Consider the following 19,752-nt stretch of genomic DNA (forward strand, 5'->3'; position numbering starts at 1 on the left):
CACTTCCATTAAATATAGTCATAAACAGGAGTTGGCAGAAGTTAGCAGAAATATTGTTGGTAACGTAGCAGGATTGTTATGATAATGATACTAAGACCCGCATCATGTATAGAGAACTAAATTAATTATAGGGATAAGTATGATTTTGGTCCTCAACGTAGAAGCTGAAAATTTATTTTGTTTCCAGCCTTTTTTTCGCTCTAAAATAGTCCCCAAGGTTTCAGTTTGTTTTAAAATCATCATTTTTACCAATTTTATTTTATTTTTTATTACCAAACTACCTCTCATTAAAAAAATTATAAAATAAAATAAATAAAAAAAGAAAGGGATAGATACAGAGAAGGGGGTGGGGAGAGACAGAAAGGGGGGAGGGGGCGCGAGAAAAAGGGGGCCGGGGGGAGGGGGAGGGGGAGGGAAGGGCATCACCGCACCACCGCACCACCACCACCTTCTTCTTCTTCTTCTTTTCTCCTCGCCGCCGCCACCGGTCTTCATTACTGCCGCCGCTCTTCGTTGCCGTCGCCGCTCTTCGCTGTCGTCGTCGCTCTTCGCTGTCGCCGCCGCTCTGCTCCTCGAGGAAAGGGGGAAGGGAACGTGAACGGAGAAGAGGGGGAGGGGGTTTCGGGAAGAAGAGGGGGAAGGGGAAGGGTCCTCGGTGCCGCCACCGGTCTTCACGGACGCCGCCGCTCTTCGCTGTCGCTGCCCCGCCGCTCTGCCACACCACCGCACCACCACCTCCTTCTTCTTCTTCTTCTTCTTCCGCCGCACCTTCGCACCACCAATTCTTCTTCTTCTTCTTCTTTCTTCTTCTTCTTCTATTAACTGGATTTGTTTGTGAAATTTCTGGATTTTTTGTGAAATTTGTTGTGGAATATTATTGTTGTTGAAATTTGTTGTGGAATATTGTTGTGGATTTCTGATGATGATGATGATGACCATGATGATTTTAAAATTGGTGGTGGTGGTGGTGGGTTCTGGTGGTGGTGGTGGTTCTGTTCAGATGATGATGATGATGATGATGATGATGATGATGATGATGATGATGACCATGATGATAATGTGGTGGTGGTGGTAGTTCTGTTCTGGTGGTGGTGGTGGTGGTTGATTTTGGGTTGAAGGAAGAAGGTATTTTTGTCCGAAGGACGATTTTAAAACAAACTGAAACTTTGGGGGTCATTTTAGAGCGAAAAAAAGGCCGGAGACGAAATAAATTTTCAGCCTCTATGTTGGGGACCAAAATCATGCTTATCCCTTAATTATATTATATAGTATAAATATAAAAGTATTATATTATTTAAAAATTAATTAGATAATATATGTAAATTAATGTTAAACTTAAAAATTTATTTGTAAAAAATATTTATAATTTGTATATAATTTAATATAATTATTCAAAAGAAAATATACGATAATAACAACAAAAATCTTGTGAGATTTATCTCTTTTTTAAATAGTGATTTATGTGTATTTTCTAAATTCTAATACTTTTTATATAATAGAAAACTTTCTTATATACTTGATCATTGATAGGACAGAGGAGTTGAACTCCAACAACAAAAACAGTTAAGAGTGGTTAGACAATTAGTTTGGTTGTATTTGTTCCTAGTTTGTGAGTTATATAATGCAGAGGAATTTTCTCTCTACATAACACAATGAATTGATAAACAGTAGAATTGAACACACGTATATTCTTTCAAAGCCTTTGATCATCTTTTTTAGGTAGAATCAAGATTTCTTTGATGGTATTAAAGCTTAACAAGATCCATGGCACAAATCATCACTACTCCCACCACACCTCCATCATTAACCTTTGTTACTCCATCCATTCTTGATAAGCTTGACAATAAGTCATTCCGAACCTGGAAGCAACTCATACTTCATACTATTGGGTCAAGGTAGAGGTTTTGGTCGTGGAGGTCGCTTTCCTTCCCAATAAACTGCTCGTGTTGAATGTCAAGTTTGTGACTGCTATGGACACACCGCATTAACCTGCTTTCACAGATTCAATCACCAGATCCAAGCTCAATTTTCGTTACTCCTTACCAACATAACCTTCTTACTGCAAGTGAGTTTAAGTTCTTTTAGGTAATGGTTCTGGAACTAAAACTGAACACATTGGTTATAGACTTATAGTTATCTCATCTCTCTTGATAATAATAAATGTTTTATCTTGAGAAATCTGATTCATGCACCGGATATGTAGACATGTAGTTGAGGTTGGTCTTGCTATGCTTGCAAAGGCATTCATACCAATCTTCTATTCTTTCAAATAAATCACCTTATGAGATGTTATACAAACGTATTCCAGATTATTTATTCTTAAAAGTTTATGGTTGTGCTTGTTATTCCTATATGAGACCTTATAACACTACTAAAATAGATTATAGATCCCAACTTTCTGTGTTTATAGATTATGCTTCCAATCACAAGGGCTATAAAATGCCTTACAAAATCAGGAAAGATAATCATCACAAGACATGTTCTATATTTCCTAATTCTAATTCTCACTTTCCTGCATCTTCTACACAATTTTCACATACTGCATTACCTATTCCTCTTATTACTCTTTCAGCAAGCAATACTAATCACTCTTTTTCTTTTACTACTCCTAATACCAATGCTACTTCTAGTGAATTTCCCAAACCTAATAGTGTATCTAATCCTGCCTCTTCTAATAATTCAGCATCTGTACCTACTCACAACAATTTAATTCCTTCTAATACAACTAATCCTTCAACATCTCATACTGATTCTCCTTCAATTTCCATCTCAAGAATTGAGATACACTTACCCTTCCCTCAAACTTCTTCTAATCAACATCCTATGCTTACTCTGTCAAAATCTGGTGCTTCAAAGCCTAGAATTTTGCACACTAAGTTATCTACATTTAATTCAGATCCTAACTTTCTTCAAACTGTACCCTCTTCTGCTAAGCAAGCCATTGAACTTTCTCACTGGAAAGCTGCAATGCAAGCTGAAATTGATGCCTTAGATAAGAATCACACATGGCAATTAGTTCCTATACCATCTAACTCTCTTGTAATTGGCTTAAAATGGGTGTTTGCTATTAAGCGAAGTCTAAATGGTTCTGTTCTCCGATATAACGCCAGCTTAGTAGCTTTAGGAAAACATCAAATTGAGGGAATAGATTTTATCAAGGTCTTTAGTCCTGTAATTAAACCACCTACAATTCGTCTTATTCTAACCATAGTCTTATCATCTAAATGGCCAATTTTACAATATGACTTTAACAATGCATTTTTTAATGGCAAGCTCAATGAAACTATTTACATGAAATAGCCTTTGGGATTTACACATGGTGACTCTAATATGGTTTGTCAGTTGAATAAAGCTATTTATGCCTAAAAACAAGCTCCTCAAGTTTGGTACATCATATTATCTGCTACTTTAGCTACTTTTTGGCTTCAAAAACACTAAATCTGATCCATCCTTGTTTTTTAGAGAAATATTTAACTCTATTATTTATGTTCTTGTTTATGTAGATGATTTTTTAGTAACAGGGAACAGCCCTATGATTTTTTTTTTTTATATTCATCAGCTACATAACATTTTGCCTTTAAAAAGCTTAGGCACTTTTAGTTATTTTTTAGGAATCGAAGCTAAACAGCTTGATTCAAGTGCATACCATTTATGCCAAACCAAATACATATGTGATTTACTTGACAAAACTGGCATGCTTAATGCCAAGCCAGTCCCACTCCCATGATTACATCAGAAAAATTAACAAAAGGTGGTGTTGCTTTCTTTTCTGATCCTACACACTATAGGGTTGTAGTTGGTGCTCTCTAATATTGCACCCTCACTGGACCAGAGATCTTCTATTCAGTAAATAAAGTAGCACAATATATGCATAACCCTGTTGAAACTCATTGGAGGGCTGTTAACCGAATTTTGATATACTTAGTTGGAACTATTCACCAAGGCCTTTTGTTTCACCCCTGCACTAACTTGAGAATTTTTGCTTTCTAAGATGCAGATTGGGCTTCGGATATGGATGACAGACGCTCCACTTCTGGTTATTGTGTTTACATAGGAGATAATTTGATTGCATGGTCCAGCAAGAAACAACACTGTGTTAATAAATTAAGTGCTGAAGCAGAGTTTAGAGCCTTATCAGACACTACTTCAGAAATTGTTTGGCTCCAAAATTTGTTATCTGAACTTCAATACAACATTCCAACCACTGCAGTTATATATTTTGACAATGCAAGTGTAGTTCAATTATCTCACAATCCAATTCTTCATCATGGAAGCAAACATTTCGAACTCAAACTGCATTTTGTTAGGGAGAGAGTGAACCAGCAAAAATTACACATAATTCATATCCCAGGCACAGATGAAGTTGCTGATATCTACACTAAACTCCTCTCCTTATCAGCCTTTACACGCTTCAAAAACAAATTTAAGGTCACTTCAAGAGTACCCTTAAGTTTGTTGGGGGGGATGATAGGACAGAGGAGTTAAACTCCAATAACAGAAATGGTTAGGAGTGGTTAGACAATTAGTTTGATTGTATTTGTTCCTAGTTTGTGAGATATATAATGCAGAGGAGTTTTTCTCTCCATAACACAATGAATAATACATTCAGTGAATTGATGCACAATAGAATTCAACATACATATATTCTTTCAAAGTCTTTCACCATCTTCTTTAGGTAGAATCAAGATTTTTTTTTAATCATAAAATATAACAATTTTTTCCTAATATAAAATAAAATTAATTAATTCCTGAAACAAGATTTTTGAACTTTATTTTCCGAAATACGATTTTATTTTTTTTTATAATTAAGGCAAGTTTGCCGCACCCCCGGCGAACTCTAGGATAAGTTTCCAAAATAAAAGCATGCATGTTGGAGAGTGGATCAGAAAACCATAATTTCATTGTCCACTTTCGTTCTCATTATTGATATTTTTTCTCTACAATATCAAGGAATCCATTGTTATCCATTCATTACGATGGTGAAATAGTGTATGATGAAGAAGGTTCTATCATTTTTAGATTGGGGCAACCGACAATTACCTATATGATACCGGAAGTCAACAGTCTAACAGCGTTGAAGAATCTGATATTGCCATCCGTCGGACAGCAAGAGGCAAAAAGGGTGAAGAAAATTTACTACAGATATCTGACTGAAGTAGATGTCAGTTTGTTTTATAAAAGGTATATTACAGTTGTCTTGTCTCTGTTGCTTGTATATTTATTAGACCGCGGTTGTGAGAAATATTTCTATTGTTTTGAATTAGGTGTCGTTTACGTGACGACGAGGACGTACGGCTTATAAGGTCGTGGCACAACTGATGGACAAATGTTCATCTATTGGAAGTATTCATGTTTCTCGTTGAGTTGGGTGGCCGAGGATCATCTGCAAATACTGTCAATGATAATTCATTGAGTAAAGCTGTTAGATAAACTATCAGAAGGATGATGGTGGATCTAAATATGTCATCTGAAGGTAGTCAAGAAGGGTCTAATGTTGAAGTTCGTAATGTTGACTTGATGGATGACGATGTTGAAAGTCATGAGAGTTTTGCTATCAGGGATCTGATGATGGATTAGTATAAAGTTAACCCCGATGACGGAGACAATACTGATGAAGAACCACCCAAAATTCCTGATGATAGTGACGAGGAAGAAGAGATGAACTACTACGGTGACACACGAATCGCTCTGACACAGCCTGCCATTTCTCGACCATATGACCGGCCGGATCATTTCACGAGGTTGAATCTCGATGCAATGACTTCGGATTGGTCGTTTACCCAGGGGGTCCCGAAGAGGATCTAAGCAACGAGTTCGAGGTTGGACAACAATTTAAGAACAAGAAAGAAGTCATGTTTGCAATTAAGCGGTACAGCATCAGGAAGGCTACGGAGTACAAAATAGTAGAGAGTGACCAGTTGAGGTATAATGCACAGTGTATCCAGTTCGGGTCCGGTTGTAATTGGAGCATATTCATATCATATCGCCGAAAGTAAGAAAAGTGGGAGGTTAGGAGATACACTGGTCATCATACTTGCATGCAAACATCGATGGGGAAAGACCATCATAGGTTGGATTCGAAGGTGATTGCTCAACACATTTTTATGATGGTCAAAGCCGATCCAACAATTAGCATCAGGGTTCTGCAATGAGGTGTGGAGAATCACTTTGATTACAAGACGTCCTACAGAAAGGTTTGACTTGCAAAACAAAGAGTCGTTCCTAGAATATATGGCGATTGGGAGGAGTCATATAACGAGTTTTCTCGTTGGTTATTCGCCATGCAGATGTACTTTCCTTGTAAGATTTATTTCATTATGGTTATTCGCTAATAAACAATCCAGCCATGTACAATAAGCTAACTAAAAATGTGTCATTAGGTACTTGGATGCAGCTAATGACACAGTCTTGGTCTGGTTCTGCCGACACAGCCATGTTTTATCGGATTCTTTTGATGTTTTCACCGTGTGTTGAGACTTTCAAGTATTGCAAGCTACTTATTTCCATTGATGGCACCCACTTATATGGTAAATACGGTGTGACTTTGCTGATGGCCATAACTCAAGACGGCAACGCAAACATTTTGCCTATTGCCTTTGCCATTGTTGAGGGTGAGACGAAGGAGGCATGGTCGTTCTTTCTTTCGTATCTGCGGCAGCATGTGACACCATAACCTGGGATCTTATTGATTTTAGATAGACACAAATCCATTGATAATGCACTAAACGCCGAGGGAAGTTTATGGAAACCACCTCACGCCTTCCAAACTTTTTGTACAAGACACATTGCAGCCAACTTCATGACTCACTTCAAGAACAAAGACTTGAATAAGGTTCTGATTAACGCAGCGTATGCGAAGTGGCAGCGTGAGTTCGCTCATTATTTTGGCTGTCTGAGGGGGCGAAATGTAGCAATCACAAACTGGCTTGAAGAAATGCCACGATCACAGTGGGCACAGTATGCTGATGATGGTCGTCAATTTGGTCACATGACGACGAATATCTCCGAGTGCATTAATGTTGTGATGAAAGGCTCTCGCAATTTACCAATCACAGCTCTTGTTAAGTCAAGTTATTTCCATTTGGGTGAAATTTTTGCTAGGAAGGGTTCCGAGCAAGCGTGTTGTGGAACCGTGTTATCTCCTCTGTGGCGTCCTACTCCAACTCTCCACAAACCGTATTGTGGAACCAAGTGAGCTTCGCAGTCCACTTGGTCTGTGACTGCCTGTCATCTGGGCCGGGAATGACACCCAGAATCTGCTGACATAACTCCTCAATGGTCCATCCCTGATGGTGCTGCTCCCAACCACCTATGCATCCACTCACAGGATCACCGTCGATCCTGAGTCCCAACTGATAGGCCACGTCCTGCAGGGTGATAGTAATCTCCCCGCATGATAGATGAAACGTGTGGGACTCAGGCCTCCACCTCTCTATCAACGCTAAGGCAAGTGGTCAGTCGTGCTCAAACTTGACCATATAGGTCACATACTCAAACACGACTCGTCTGAGATATGGCCTAATCTGCTCCGTTAGCCGTGTCATCAAATTCCGCCTGGTGCACAAAATCTGAGGTGCCTACCAAATGAAAACAAAAAATAAAAAAAGGGGATGGTGAACACATAGGATAACAAGTTCACTGTTTATTAATTACAATAAAATAAACAACAGTGATAAAATTGTACCACTCGATCAAGCCTGTCAGCAATGTGCTCAGCCTGATCCAATCTGTACATCATATCCTCGTAGCCTAATAACTGCTGCTCCATCTAACTACACTCTAGTAAAATAAAATCACATATACTGAACTCAGTTCCTTTTATGTTAACTAAATTAGTAAAAATATATTTAAATTTATAATTGTCTACCTTAGTTCGTAATCAATTTATAAACTTACTAGCTAATTTAAATTTAACCCAACTACATGACGCCGTCAAGTAACACCCTAAACAACCCTAATTAATAATTAACTGAACCCTAAATTTTACTAATCATGTTTCTTTCTAATTAACTTAACCTAATTAATTATTCCACTAATTACTTTATAATTCACAACTTAAACTAACTATTATGACTAAACTAACTAACAATTGACTAACAACTTATACTAATTGTAAACAATAAACAGCAACTGTACTTAAAAATAATAACATAAAAAATCTAACTAACATGTCAACAGTTAAAACTTAAAAGTAAGTCTAACTAACATGTAAACAATAAATTTATAACTCTAATTAACATGCAACCTCGCTCTAACTAGTAACTTTATCTAACATGTGAACAGTAACTCTAACTAAGCAAAAAAAAATAATAATTCTAACTAACATATTATTTACTTACCTAAAACTGAGAATGTCATCGATAACGAACTTCACGGACGTCGAAAAGATAGAAAGGAGGAACAACGTAAATTTGGAGGAAAGATTGGAAAAGAAATGGATAAATGAAAATACCCGCCAGCTTTATATAGTGTGCGAACTCATCCTAGAGTTTGCCGGGGTTGCGGCGAACTTGCCTTAATTACCAAAAAAAAAAAATCGTATTTCAAAAAATAAAGTTTAAAAATCGTGTTTCAGGAATTAATTAATTTTTTTATTTTATATTAAAAAAAGTCCTAAAATATATATATAATCAATTCTAAGAAGATAGGTTTCTTTTTATTTGTTGGTGTAAATATTTTTTATTTTAAAAAATAAATTATATTTATTTATTGATATTTTCGATTAGATTGTGTTCTATAGTGTAATTTTAACATTTTTCTTTATTGTATTTGGAGATAATTTTAAAAAAAAAGAGTTAAAAAAAATAATTGAAAATAAGAATACAAAAATGTAGTATAACATTATAAATATACTTTATTAATCATGATATATTGAAATATATGCATAGTAATAAATAATATTAATGTGTGATTATAAATTTTAAATATTTGTAAATTATTGTTATAGTTTTATTTTTGTAGATATTAATTATATTTAACTATTATTTTTTAATTCACTTGAGTAATGACAGATATTAAATTTAACAATTTTTATATCATTATTATGTAAAAATTTATTATTTTTATTTTATAAAATTATAAAATTACTATCTATATAAAATTGATAATGTAGTACAATCATAAAAATCAATATATTATAAGCTTATTTTATAATAGATTTATATTATAAACTATAAAAAAATGCACTCAAATAATTTTGTTATTGACAAAAAATGCATTCAAATTTTTCTGTCGACAAAAATGTCCTCAAATAATTTTAAAAAGCGATAAAAATATTCAATATTAAATATGTATTTCTTAAAAAATATTTTAGAAATTAAATTTTGATGCTGTTTTTTGTAAGTATAATTAGAAAAGTGAGATATTTTTATTCTTAAAATTTGGTGATTTTTTTCTAACTATGTATTTTTTGTGATTTTTTATAAGTATTATTAGTCATTGACAAAAAATTACAAAAAAAAATTATATACTTAACGAAAAATTTCTAAATTTTAAGGATAAAAATATCTTATTTTTTAAATTATATTTATAAAAAATCGCATCAAAATTTAATTTTTAAAGCATTTTTGAGAATACATATTTAATGTTGGTTATTTTTGTCGCATTTTAAAATTATTTGAGATATTTTTATCGATAACAAAATTTAAGTACATTTTTATCAACAACAAAATTATTTGAGTACTTTTTTAGTGATTTATCCTAATTTTTATATAATAAAAATATAGACGATACTAGTTACTCATTCACGGCTACTTTTTATAGAAGTATAAAACCGCTTAAGAACCCAAGCTTAAATTTGTAATTTTGGTTACAACATGTGGCCGACACTAATAATTATTTGAGAGATTTAATGTATATAAAAGGATAAAAATATATATTGACTTCAATGATAAAAGAATTAGTGAAAAATAAAGTTGGAACTTATTTTCAATTATAATTTTATCTTGAAATTAAAGTTGGTTTTTGTTACATATGTTAGTACATATTTCAAAATGATCCAGTTCTAAAAAATATATTTTTCAACACTTTTAATCAAAGTTAACAAAAGTAGGTTTCATTAAAACATGGAAATAAATACCGTTTGAAAACAAGTAATGCACCAAAAATTAATTTTCTAAAACTTTGAAACAAATAAAAATTATATTTGTTGGGAATAAGGAGTATGACCAGAATCCAATCAATCATGTGTCAAATAATTTGTTATTGTTATTATATTAAAATGTTAATATAATAAGGTCATTGATTAAATTTAGAGATTTATCATTATGATAGTAATCATAATATTAAGAGATAAATCTTTTATAATTTAATCTAAACTGTTCTTAGTAATAGGATTATTAAAAAGGACATTAATAATCCGGAAAGACTAATATATATATATATATATATATATATATATATATATATATATATATATATATATATAATGGTCTTCATTGGATGAAGATTAATAGATCTCATTTATTAAATTATATATATATTAGTCTTTCCAGATTATTAATGTCCTTTTTAATAATCCTATTACTAAAAATAGTTTAGATTAAATTATAAAAAATTTATCTCTCAATATTATGATCACTATCACAATGATAAATCTCTAAATTTAATCAAGGACCTTATTATATTAACATTTTAATATAATAACAATAACAAATTATTTGACACATGATTGATTAGATTGTGATCATACTCCTTATTCCCAACAATCTTCCACTTGCACGAAAACCAATCATAATAGATTGAATCTTGGCGCATACTATTATCTCAATAATATTATTCTTAGGTAACTATATGAATTTGGTTTCTGAAAGTTATGTGGTCACATAATCCCCACCACCGGTACTAGTCCTTTCTTAAATTTTGCTGCACTCTGATCTTATTGGCGTTCACCTAATTTTTTGTACGAGTTTTATTACCTTATCTTTTCACTAGAGTAGTAGCTAGATCTATCTCTTCTTTGTAATATTTATGGTATATATATCTTAAAAAATATATCTTTTAAGATATATTTGGAACCTTTATGATTATCTATGTTAACTCTCATCCCTAGTATATTTCTTATTTTCTCATCATGTCACATGTTTTATCCGGGAGTTAAATTTGAAATAAATAAGAGATTAAATATGATAATATTGTGTAAAAAATAATTAATATAGGAGATAATGGTAATGGGAAACTATTCCCAAACAATAACATATAGGTTGGGTGGGATTGTACAAATAAAGAAGGTTTGAGTGTCAGATATGTGTGAAAAAAATGAATGGAATGAGCGGTTTGTAGTGTTTTCTAAGGGAATGGTTGTTGAGATGACATTGTCTAAGAGAGGTAGGACAATTAATTCTAACCATACATCTTTGCAACTCCATCTATAAATATCAATGAAACATTACACAATGAATAATAAGCCAAATAATCCATAGTCACAATTTGTCCCCCATTATTCTTCTTCTTTTTCTTCTTCTCTTCATGTTCTACCCATTTCTTTAATCATATATATGTTCTCATAAATTTGTTAGGCACAATGGTGATCCGTTCTAGTGTATCAAACAATTTATAGGCCATGATTTTGATGAGTCTATTTGCATTCATGTTGTTAGCTTCATTCTCTCTTATTATATACGTGTAAGTTATTATTTTAGTCTAAAAAAATTTAATTTTTCATAAAATAATTTTCAAAAGAATTACATGACATTTTGATTCTTTAAGAGGATCTAAATTTTATAAAATATTCGGTCCAATTGTTTGTTAGAACATTTAAGAATTATTTTAAAATTACATACAAAACAAGAAAAATTTCGATCTTTAAACATTTTTTCAAACTTTTTTCATTATTTTTACTATTTGCATAAAACAATTTAAAAAATTCACTAGTAAGCGTAGAAACACCAAATTCAGAATATGAAAAAATCTCACTTCTTTAAACAAGTTTACAAAAAAATTGTATCGGAATTTGATTTATAATTTTCTTTTCAAATATGATTTTTTTGTATTTGGTACATTTTATCAAATAAAAATTATATTTGGAGAGTCAAAATATCATTTTGCTCTTTCATTGTTAAAAATTAAATTATTTTAAAGAGCTAAAATAATAATTTACTCATTATATATCAATAGAAAATTATTTAAAAAATTTAGGCTAAGTCAACTCAGTTAATTTTTTTTATTTTGAATTTTAAAATTTAAAAAATTAGGATAGTACAAATTTTTTTTTTATGTAACTAGTTTGTTTTTTAACTAATTGACTATAATTAGCTACACCTCTAGTTGATTCTCTAGCAAAATTCAAAATTATTTTGATCAAACAATAATAAATTCATTTAGGTTTAATTACTTTTACTGTCCTTATACACCAAATTTTTAATTAAGTTGTTATATTTTTTTTCAATTAAATTTTTATACTATATCAAATTTGTAACAAGTCTCTACTCTAATAAAAATATTAGAATTAACAGAATGTTTCGTTATATAAAATAAAGTATTCAATTAAGTATTAAACATATTTATTTTGTTTAATAAATATTTTTTTAATTTTAATATTTTTATTACGATAAAAATTTAATTATAAAATTGATATAATATAAAAATTAAATTAAAAAAATAAAAATTTAATTAAAAATTTAATAAAATTATAAAATTCGCTTAATAATTAAATCATTCATTTATTATTGTTACCATTGTCATTGGCTCTTTTTTTCATCTTTATATATATGCATGTCTAACACGTGTTGTTTACCATTATAATGTATATATATGGTTCCTTCTCTTTTTTTCATTTATATATATATATATGCATGTGCTAACACGTGTTGTTTAACATTATAATGTATCTATATGGTTCCTTTCATTAATTAGTTGGTTGGTATTCCAAATTAAAATAGAAGGAAATAAATAGTTTGATACACTAGTACGGGTCACCTTTGTGAGTGACTATCACAAAAACTGCAGAAGATGAAAGAGTGAAAACTCCTTATTTAAAACTGCAGGTAAGTGGTGACTAACGAAGTTACTTATAGTGTAAGTGAAAAATTTATGTAAAGATATACACTTCTTCTAAAAATTTAAATAAATAAAAAAAATAACATGAATAGTTTATAATTATATTTCTAATACGTCTTTTCAAGTAATAATCTCTTTTAATGAGTTTGTTTGATTTTTTATATAAATCATTTTTTTTATGAATTTACTAAAAATTAAACTTTAAATTTTTTTTAGACATAAAATTTTAATATCATGTTATGATACTATTTTTTCAAAAATTTAAAGTGTTATGATAAGACAATATAAATAATTATATGTCTAATAATAATTCAGAAATAAGACAATATTTGTGCGGCTATTTATAAGAAGAAAGAAATATGTTTTTTGTAGAATAAAATCTGAAGTAGTTGTGTGTTCTTAATGTTAAAGCTAAAATGTCGTTGTTGTTGAACAACAGAACAAATGGTTGTGATGAATTTATGTGGTGGTCCATAATGTATTTATTCCCCTAAACAAAAAGATTTTAGTATTAAAATGAGGTTCATACTAATAAAATTTAGAGAAATAAAACAACTAGCTAGTTCTCTTAGAAATTTCGGTATGGATTACTCTTAGTCATTTACCATGTAACAAACCGAAGTGGAAATAATCCATTGAAACGATAAAATTACTGCAACTCACTTATAAAACTCAGCACGCGCCTGTAGTTTTAACAATGGTGGTAGATTGGATTTTTTGTGGTAACTTAAAATATTTAGTTAGAAAGAAAAGAAAGAATATTCTAAGAACAAAGAGTCAAGTGATGAGGTTTATTATTAACAGATTATTCTTGAGCTAAAAAAATGGTATGGTGTTGTAGATCTATTTGATTGTTAATAACGATGTAGGATGACAATGAATTAAATTTTTACTTTAGTTTTTTCTTTTTCTACTTTCGTCTGTGTGTTTTTTATTCGTTTCATTTTGACGTGTTGAGTTTTTTTTTTTTTTTTTTTTTAAAAAAACAATGGTGGCAAGTGGTGTTATTATCATGGTGGTAGTGTGTGGATGAAAATCTGATCTTGGATAGGATGGAATCGGATCTCAGATATATCTGTAAAATATAAAAATATATTAAAAAATTTATTTTTATTAAAAAATATCAATATAAATTTTTTTTATTTTTTTAAATATGTTTATTCTTAAAATATTATTAAATATATTTTTTTTAAATAATAAAAATAAAATAATACAATATATATGATAATTATTAATTGAAATAAAACATAAAAAGAATATTTACTTAATTATTTATTTATTTTTACAAATTCGTAGATATGTGGATACTTATATAAAATTTGCAATCCGATCCGATTCGATAGCTTGCAGATCAGATTGATATCAACAATTTTCAAATTAGATTTAAATATGCGGATCGGATTCGACCTATAAACCTTCCTAAAAATTAAAGAAGAACAAAAAAAATTTTTAAATATTAAAAATTTAAGTTTTTTTACAATTTTTGAAATTTTAAGAACAAAATGTATAGTTATTTTTTGCTAATTTTTCGTGCAATTATTGTGGATAAGTGACATCCAGCCTGCCGCTTTTGTAACTTACACTTATATATTCTTCGTTTGGATTTTTCTGATTGATTTTTTTTTCTTTTTTGTTGTTGTTGTTTTCTTTGGTAACTATTTTACATTTTTACTTATAATAAATGATTAAATGGTGTATGAGAATCAGAGAATCTACACTTTGGCCGATTCTTAACTTAATTTTTGGTTGATTATTCAACATTTAAGTTTCCCCATTGAGATTCACATTCTTCCACTATCAGCAACTTCAAAATCCTGGATAGATAAAAGTTTGTGTTAACAATTATATTAATCTTCTTATCTATAATTTTTAGAAGTTTATGTGAGTTCTGAATTTATTAAGTTGTAGTTATATATGATTATTAGCCTTTCATTTGACTAACCCTCAATTTTGTTGGGAATAAGACACAATTCCCCCTTGAGAAAACACCTTTGACAGAGAAATAAAATAGACACAATCACAACACAAGAATTTAACGTGGAAACTCCAATTACCGGAGAAAAAACCACGGCCGTTGTCAAATGACAACCAGAGAATATCACTATGTGAAAATTGTTACAACACATAGACTTCTTTCTCTCACCGGCACCCCAGTACACCCACACTCTTTCAAAGCAAATATCTAACTACACCTCACAACACTCTCTAATCAAAGAGTACAGAGGAAAAGAAAAATCAGATACAAGCTTAAAGTGTTTCTGACTGGTGCAAAAACAAATGGAGAACTTAGCCTCATATTTATAGCCTAGGCCACCCACTCCATTTGCTATCCTAAGCAATGTGGGACTAATTCAACCAAATCCTAACAATCTCCACCTTGATTGAAATAGTCACACATCTTCAGCTTCCATTGTCAACACCGACAATTCTTTGCTGCCATTGTCTATACCGACAATCATAGTTCAGAGAACTATCATACTCCACCATGAAAGTATACTCACTTGGAATTAGACCACTCCAAGAATTTCGCCTTGGTACAGATCGAAACCTTGCTGAAAATTCATGGTGCAACTTCCAAATTGGCTTTTCCTGGAAGTTCTTCAGCCATCGACCTAACTCCGCCACACACCTTGCATCTCAACGCCAACCAATGCCCGTGTGCAATTGTGGACCTGATTGCCACAACTCATCCTTATCCATGGCAGTGCGGTAATACCATGAGGATACTTCTTGTCTTCTAGAGAACATCATCTTCTCTCATAGAGAGAGCAACCAGAGATCTTCTCCTTCAACGCCTTGTGCAAACCTGATTGTATCAACACATCCTTGACTTGTACTTGCCACAAGCCAAAATTGATTCTTCCATCAAATTTCTCTATTTCAAGCTTCACAGCACTTGAATATCCTGACATTGTTGCAACCGTATACTGGAATATTATAACTCAACTGTAGACCGTGCACTAGGAAGGGTCCCCAGGAAAGAGAGGTGGGTCACAATGGACACACTTAAATACCAAGTCTTTCCTTAGCCAGAACCTTTTCCAAACTGCACTCTCACAGAGTCACACTGCCTTCCAGCAACAACAACAGCAACCAAAGATCAACCTCAAGCCACAGGACAAAATTCTTTTCTGATGTGGAAGGTCAGACTAGGCTGCAACCACAGAGCATACTAAGAATAAATCCCACCGAACCGAAGCTCTGATACCACTTGTTGGGAATAAGACACAATTCCCCCTTGAGAAAACACCTTTGACAGAGAAATAAAATAGACACAATCACAACACAAGAATTTAACGTGGAAACTCCAATTACCGGAGAAAAAACCACGGCCGTTGTCAAATGACAACCAGAGAATATCACTATGTGAAAATTGTTACAACACATAGACTTCTTTCTCTCACCGGCACCCCAGTACACCCACACTCTTTCAAAGCAAATATCTAACTACACCTCACAACACTCTCTAATCAAAGAGTACAGAGGAAAAGAAAAATCAGATACAAGCTTAAAGTGTTTCTGACTGGTGCAAAAACAAATGGAGAACTTAGCCTCATATTTATAGCCTAGGCCACCCACTCCATTTGCTATCCTAAGCAATGTGGGACTAATTCAACCAAATCCTAACAAATTTGACTAAACTAATAATTATGTGACTACAGCTTCATAAACTTTACACAACTTCTAATAATTATAGATAATAATATTGATTTAATTGCTAACAGTTGCTTGTGATATTTGAGTAAATAGTAAAATTCAAATAGAAAAGAGGGGGGGGGGGGGAGATAGAATATTGTAATTGTGATGTTAACAACCAATTAAGTATCATGCATGATAAGTTGATAACTCTTGAATCAACGAGATATTATGTAGAATGAAGCACATACGCAAAGTTGTATTTAAAAGAGAGACTAAAATTAAAAGATAAAAATTAATAAATAAAAATTAAAAGATAAAAATTGAAATACTAAAATTAAATTTTTATATTGTATTTGGTATAAAATATATCAAATTGAATTATGTCTAAGTATTATATTTGGTTTAAAATAAATAAATATGAAAATTAAGGGATAAATTTAAAATTTAAAAAATTAAATAAAAATATTTTTAAAAAATAGTAAAATTTTAGTCTCCAATCCCAAAAATTTCAGCTTTTTCTATTCTCCACTTTTTTGAAAGTATTGAGAGACTAAAATTTTGTGTTATAAGATTGAAATTTTAGTTTTGTTCTCTGAGCACTAAACACAATGTTAAATTCCAATTCTCTAGTCTCAGTTCTAATCTCTGGAAACAAATACTACCTAAGATTGTGTTTGGAAGGAGATTGAGACTGAGAGATAGAAATTAGAAGACTAAAACTAAATTAAATTTTTATATTGTATTTGGTGTAAAATGTACAAGACTGAGTTATGTCTCAATATTCTATTTAGTTCAAAATAAACATAAAGATAGAAATAAATATAATTACTAAAATATAATTACTATAATATCAAATTTTCAAGCAAGAGACACAAGTTATTAATAGGAAAGATTGAATGGCGAAGAACCAAGTGTTGCAAAAAAATTACATTTTTTCAACAAATAAGATATTCCAATTTTAAAATAATTGAAACAGTCTGAAAAAAGGAACCATAAGAGTCAGATTTGGCTGAAAAATTTTTTCTGGTTAGATTCACAGATCAGGATGATTATGCGCATGTACTATTTGAAGGGCCTTGGATGATAGCAGATCATTATCTATTGATGCAGAGGTAGAGCCCGCTTTTCTTACCACAAGAAACGGATGTGCAGAAAGTTGCTGTATGGATCAGAATCCCAAATCTTCTAGTTGAATTATATAACAATTTCTTCCTCGGAAAAGTTGGAAAGACGCTTAGCACAATGCTAAAAGTGGACGAGCTCACGTTTATACACTCTCACAGTAAATTTGCTAGAATTTATGTAGAAATTGACCTGAGAAAGAAGATTGTTCCATCCTTCACAGCTATTAGCAAAGATTTTAACATTGTTTATGAGAGATTACACCAAATTTATTTCAACTATATGGCAAATATGGGCATAGAATAATCGAACAGTGTAGCAAAACGATGACCAGAACCACCACCAACACCGCCACGGATCGGACAGAAGGCAGAAAGCTCGGTGGAGATGAGAGCAACAACGGTAAAGAGACTAATCAGAACCTAAAAAATTAATAAAGTATTCAAAAAAGGAAAGAAGATTTAATAGAGGCAAATCAGGAAAGCACACCAACCGTTTTAGGAGGGATGCAACAAAATAGGCAAGCTTCACAAAATTAGAAAACCAATCAGAAATAAATCAAGGAAGATCAAGGAGGCAACCCATTTGGACCATGGATGATAGTTAAGAAAAACCAAAGAAGAAACAAACCAAAATCAGATCCTTTTGAAAAGGTTAAAAAAGAAAGTATACAAACATCAAGGTTTCATATCCTTGCAGAAGAAATTCAGGAAGGTAATCAAGAAAAGGAAGAAAATAACCCGGTACTGCTCCTGTAGAGACGTCGGAAGCTTGGAAGGACACCCAAATAGCAAGAACTAGCGAAAAAAGTGTTACCAAACAGACTAATAAAAATGGAAGTAACCCTCACAACCAGAAAAGCCAACAGAAACACAAAACCCCATTCCCATCATGAAAGGAAAGAATATTGCCATTAGTAAGAAAATTCCAACACTCTCTAAACATGTAAAACAACCCAACCATAACCAGAAAAGCATTAAGAGCTTCCATACAAATCAGGACAGCCATAACTTTTTCCAAGAAAACCAGAAGAATAACCAGAAGGTACAAGACAACCAAAAAGATAAAGAAGAGAGACACTAGGAGTATTGGAGACAATTCTCATATCTTACTAAACAAGTTGCAAGTGCTAACTGTATGCAACCTGTTTTAATGGGAGGCCATTTAGATCATACTACCAGAAACCTCATCTCAACTATCATGGGAGGTGGGAATAAAGAGTATCTTAACAATACTGAAGCCAAAAGCCCTCCAGATCCAGGAGAATCCAGCACCAAAGCAGAAAAAGATGTCCCAATGGAGGGACAAGAACAACAGAGGGGAGAAGAGTATATCCGAAGCATAGAAGAGGTGGCACAGGCCACTAATGACAAGCTGATTGAGGCCTAGATTCCTGACATTTCTTCAGGGAGTTTTTTCTACGTCTTTATTTATTAATGGTTATTATGAATATATTAGCTTGGAATTGTAGAGGGGTTTCCTCTAAAGGATTTTCCATTATGATTAGAGACTTAACTTATCATTACAATCTGAAATTGTGTATCCTTCTTGAAACCTATGTCTTAGGAACCAAAGTAGAGGGATCATCCACAAATTAGGGTTTGAGTCTTTGTGCATTAGCAATGCAAAGGGCTTCTCGGGAGGGATTTGGTATCTTTGGAACAGAAAGGATTAACAGATTGAGCCTGTTAATGTCCAGAGACAGTTTATTCACCTAAAGATTAAAAATAATAATATTCAGATCTAGCATTGCACATGTATTTACGACAGCCCCCAAATTGGAACGCGAAGTACCTTGTGGAGGGAGCTAGAAAATATAGCAGCAACTAATCAAGCGCTGTGGTGTCTTGGTGGGAATTTAAATTCTATCATTTCTCTTGAGGAAACTGGGGGCAGTTTTAATTTATCGCAAGACTCAAACAGATTTCAAGAATGCATGCTTAACTATGGTCTAAACAATTTAGGCTTTTTTGGCCCGCCATTCAGTTGGCAAAG

General features: G+C 32.0%; 1 protein-coding gene and 2 long non-coding RNA genes across 3 annotated transcripts; all 3 read left to right on the forward strand.

Moving 5' to 3' along the window:
• The first annotated feature begins 1,536 nt into the window (after positions 1 to 1,536).
• Positions 1,537 to 4,638, forward strand: LOC140178904 (uncharacterized). The gene is made up of 2 exons (XR_011871896.1): positions 1,537 to 2,085; positions 3,992 to 4,638. It is a non-coding gene; the product is annotated as an uncharacterized lncRNA (long non-coding RNA).
• Positions 4,639 to 6,397: 1,759 nt separating this feature from the next.
• Positions 6,398 to 7,195, forward strand: LOC140178763 (uncharacterized). Its single transcript, XM_072216005.1, has 2 exons — positions 6,398 to 6,611; positions 6,696 to 7,195. The coding sequence occupies exons 1-2, from the start codon at positions 6,398 to 6,400 to the stop codon at positions 7,193 to 7,195; spliced, it is 714 nt and encodes a 237-aa protein (XP_072072106.1).
• A 5,464-nt stretch (positions 7,196 to 12,659) lies between these two features.
• Positions 12,660 to 19,517, forward strand: LOC114925162 (uncharacterized). Its single transcript, XR_003813792.2, has 2 exons — positions 12,660 to 12,983; positions 17,667 to 19,517. It is a non-coding gene; the product is annotated as an uncharacterized lncRNA (long non-coding RNA).
• Positions 19,518 to 19,752: the final 235 nt, after the last annotated feature.

The sequence above is a fragment of the Arachis hypogaea genome, chromosome 14, assembly GCF_003086295.3.
Source record: "Arachis hypogaea cultivar Tifrunner chromosome 14, arahy.Tifrunner.gnm2.J5K5, whole genome shotgun sequence".
NCBI classification, from domain to species: Eukaryota; Viridiplantae; Streptophyta; class Magnoliopsida; order Fabales; family Fabaceae; genus Arachis; species Arachis hypogaea.

Bases quoted from the DNA above. Each gene is read 5' to 3' on its own strand.
- LOC140178763 (XM_072216005.1), top strand. From the start codon at position 6,398: ATGACACAGTCTTGGTCTGGTTCTGCCGACACAGCCATGTTTTATCGG. The intron at 6,612-6,695 runs GTGAGACGAAGG...TATTGATTTTAG, and splicing joins TGCCTTTGCCATTGTTGAGG to ATAGACACAAATCCATTGAT.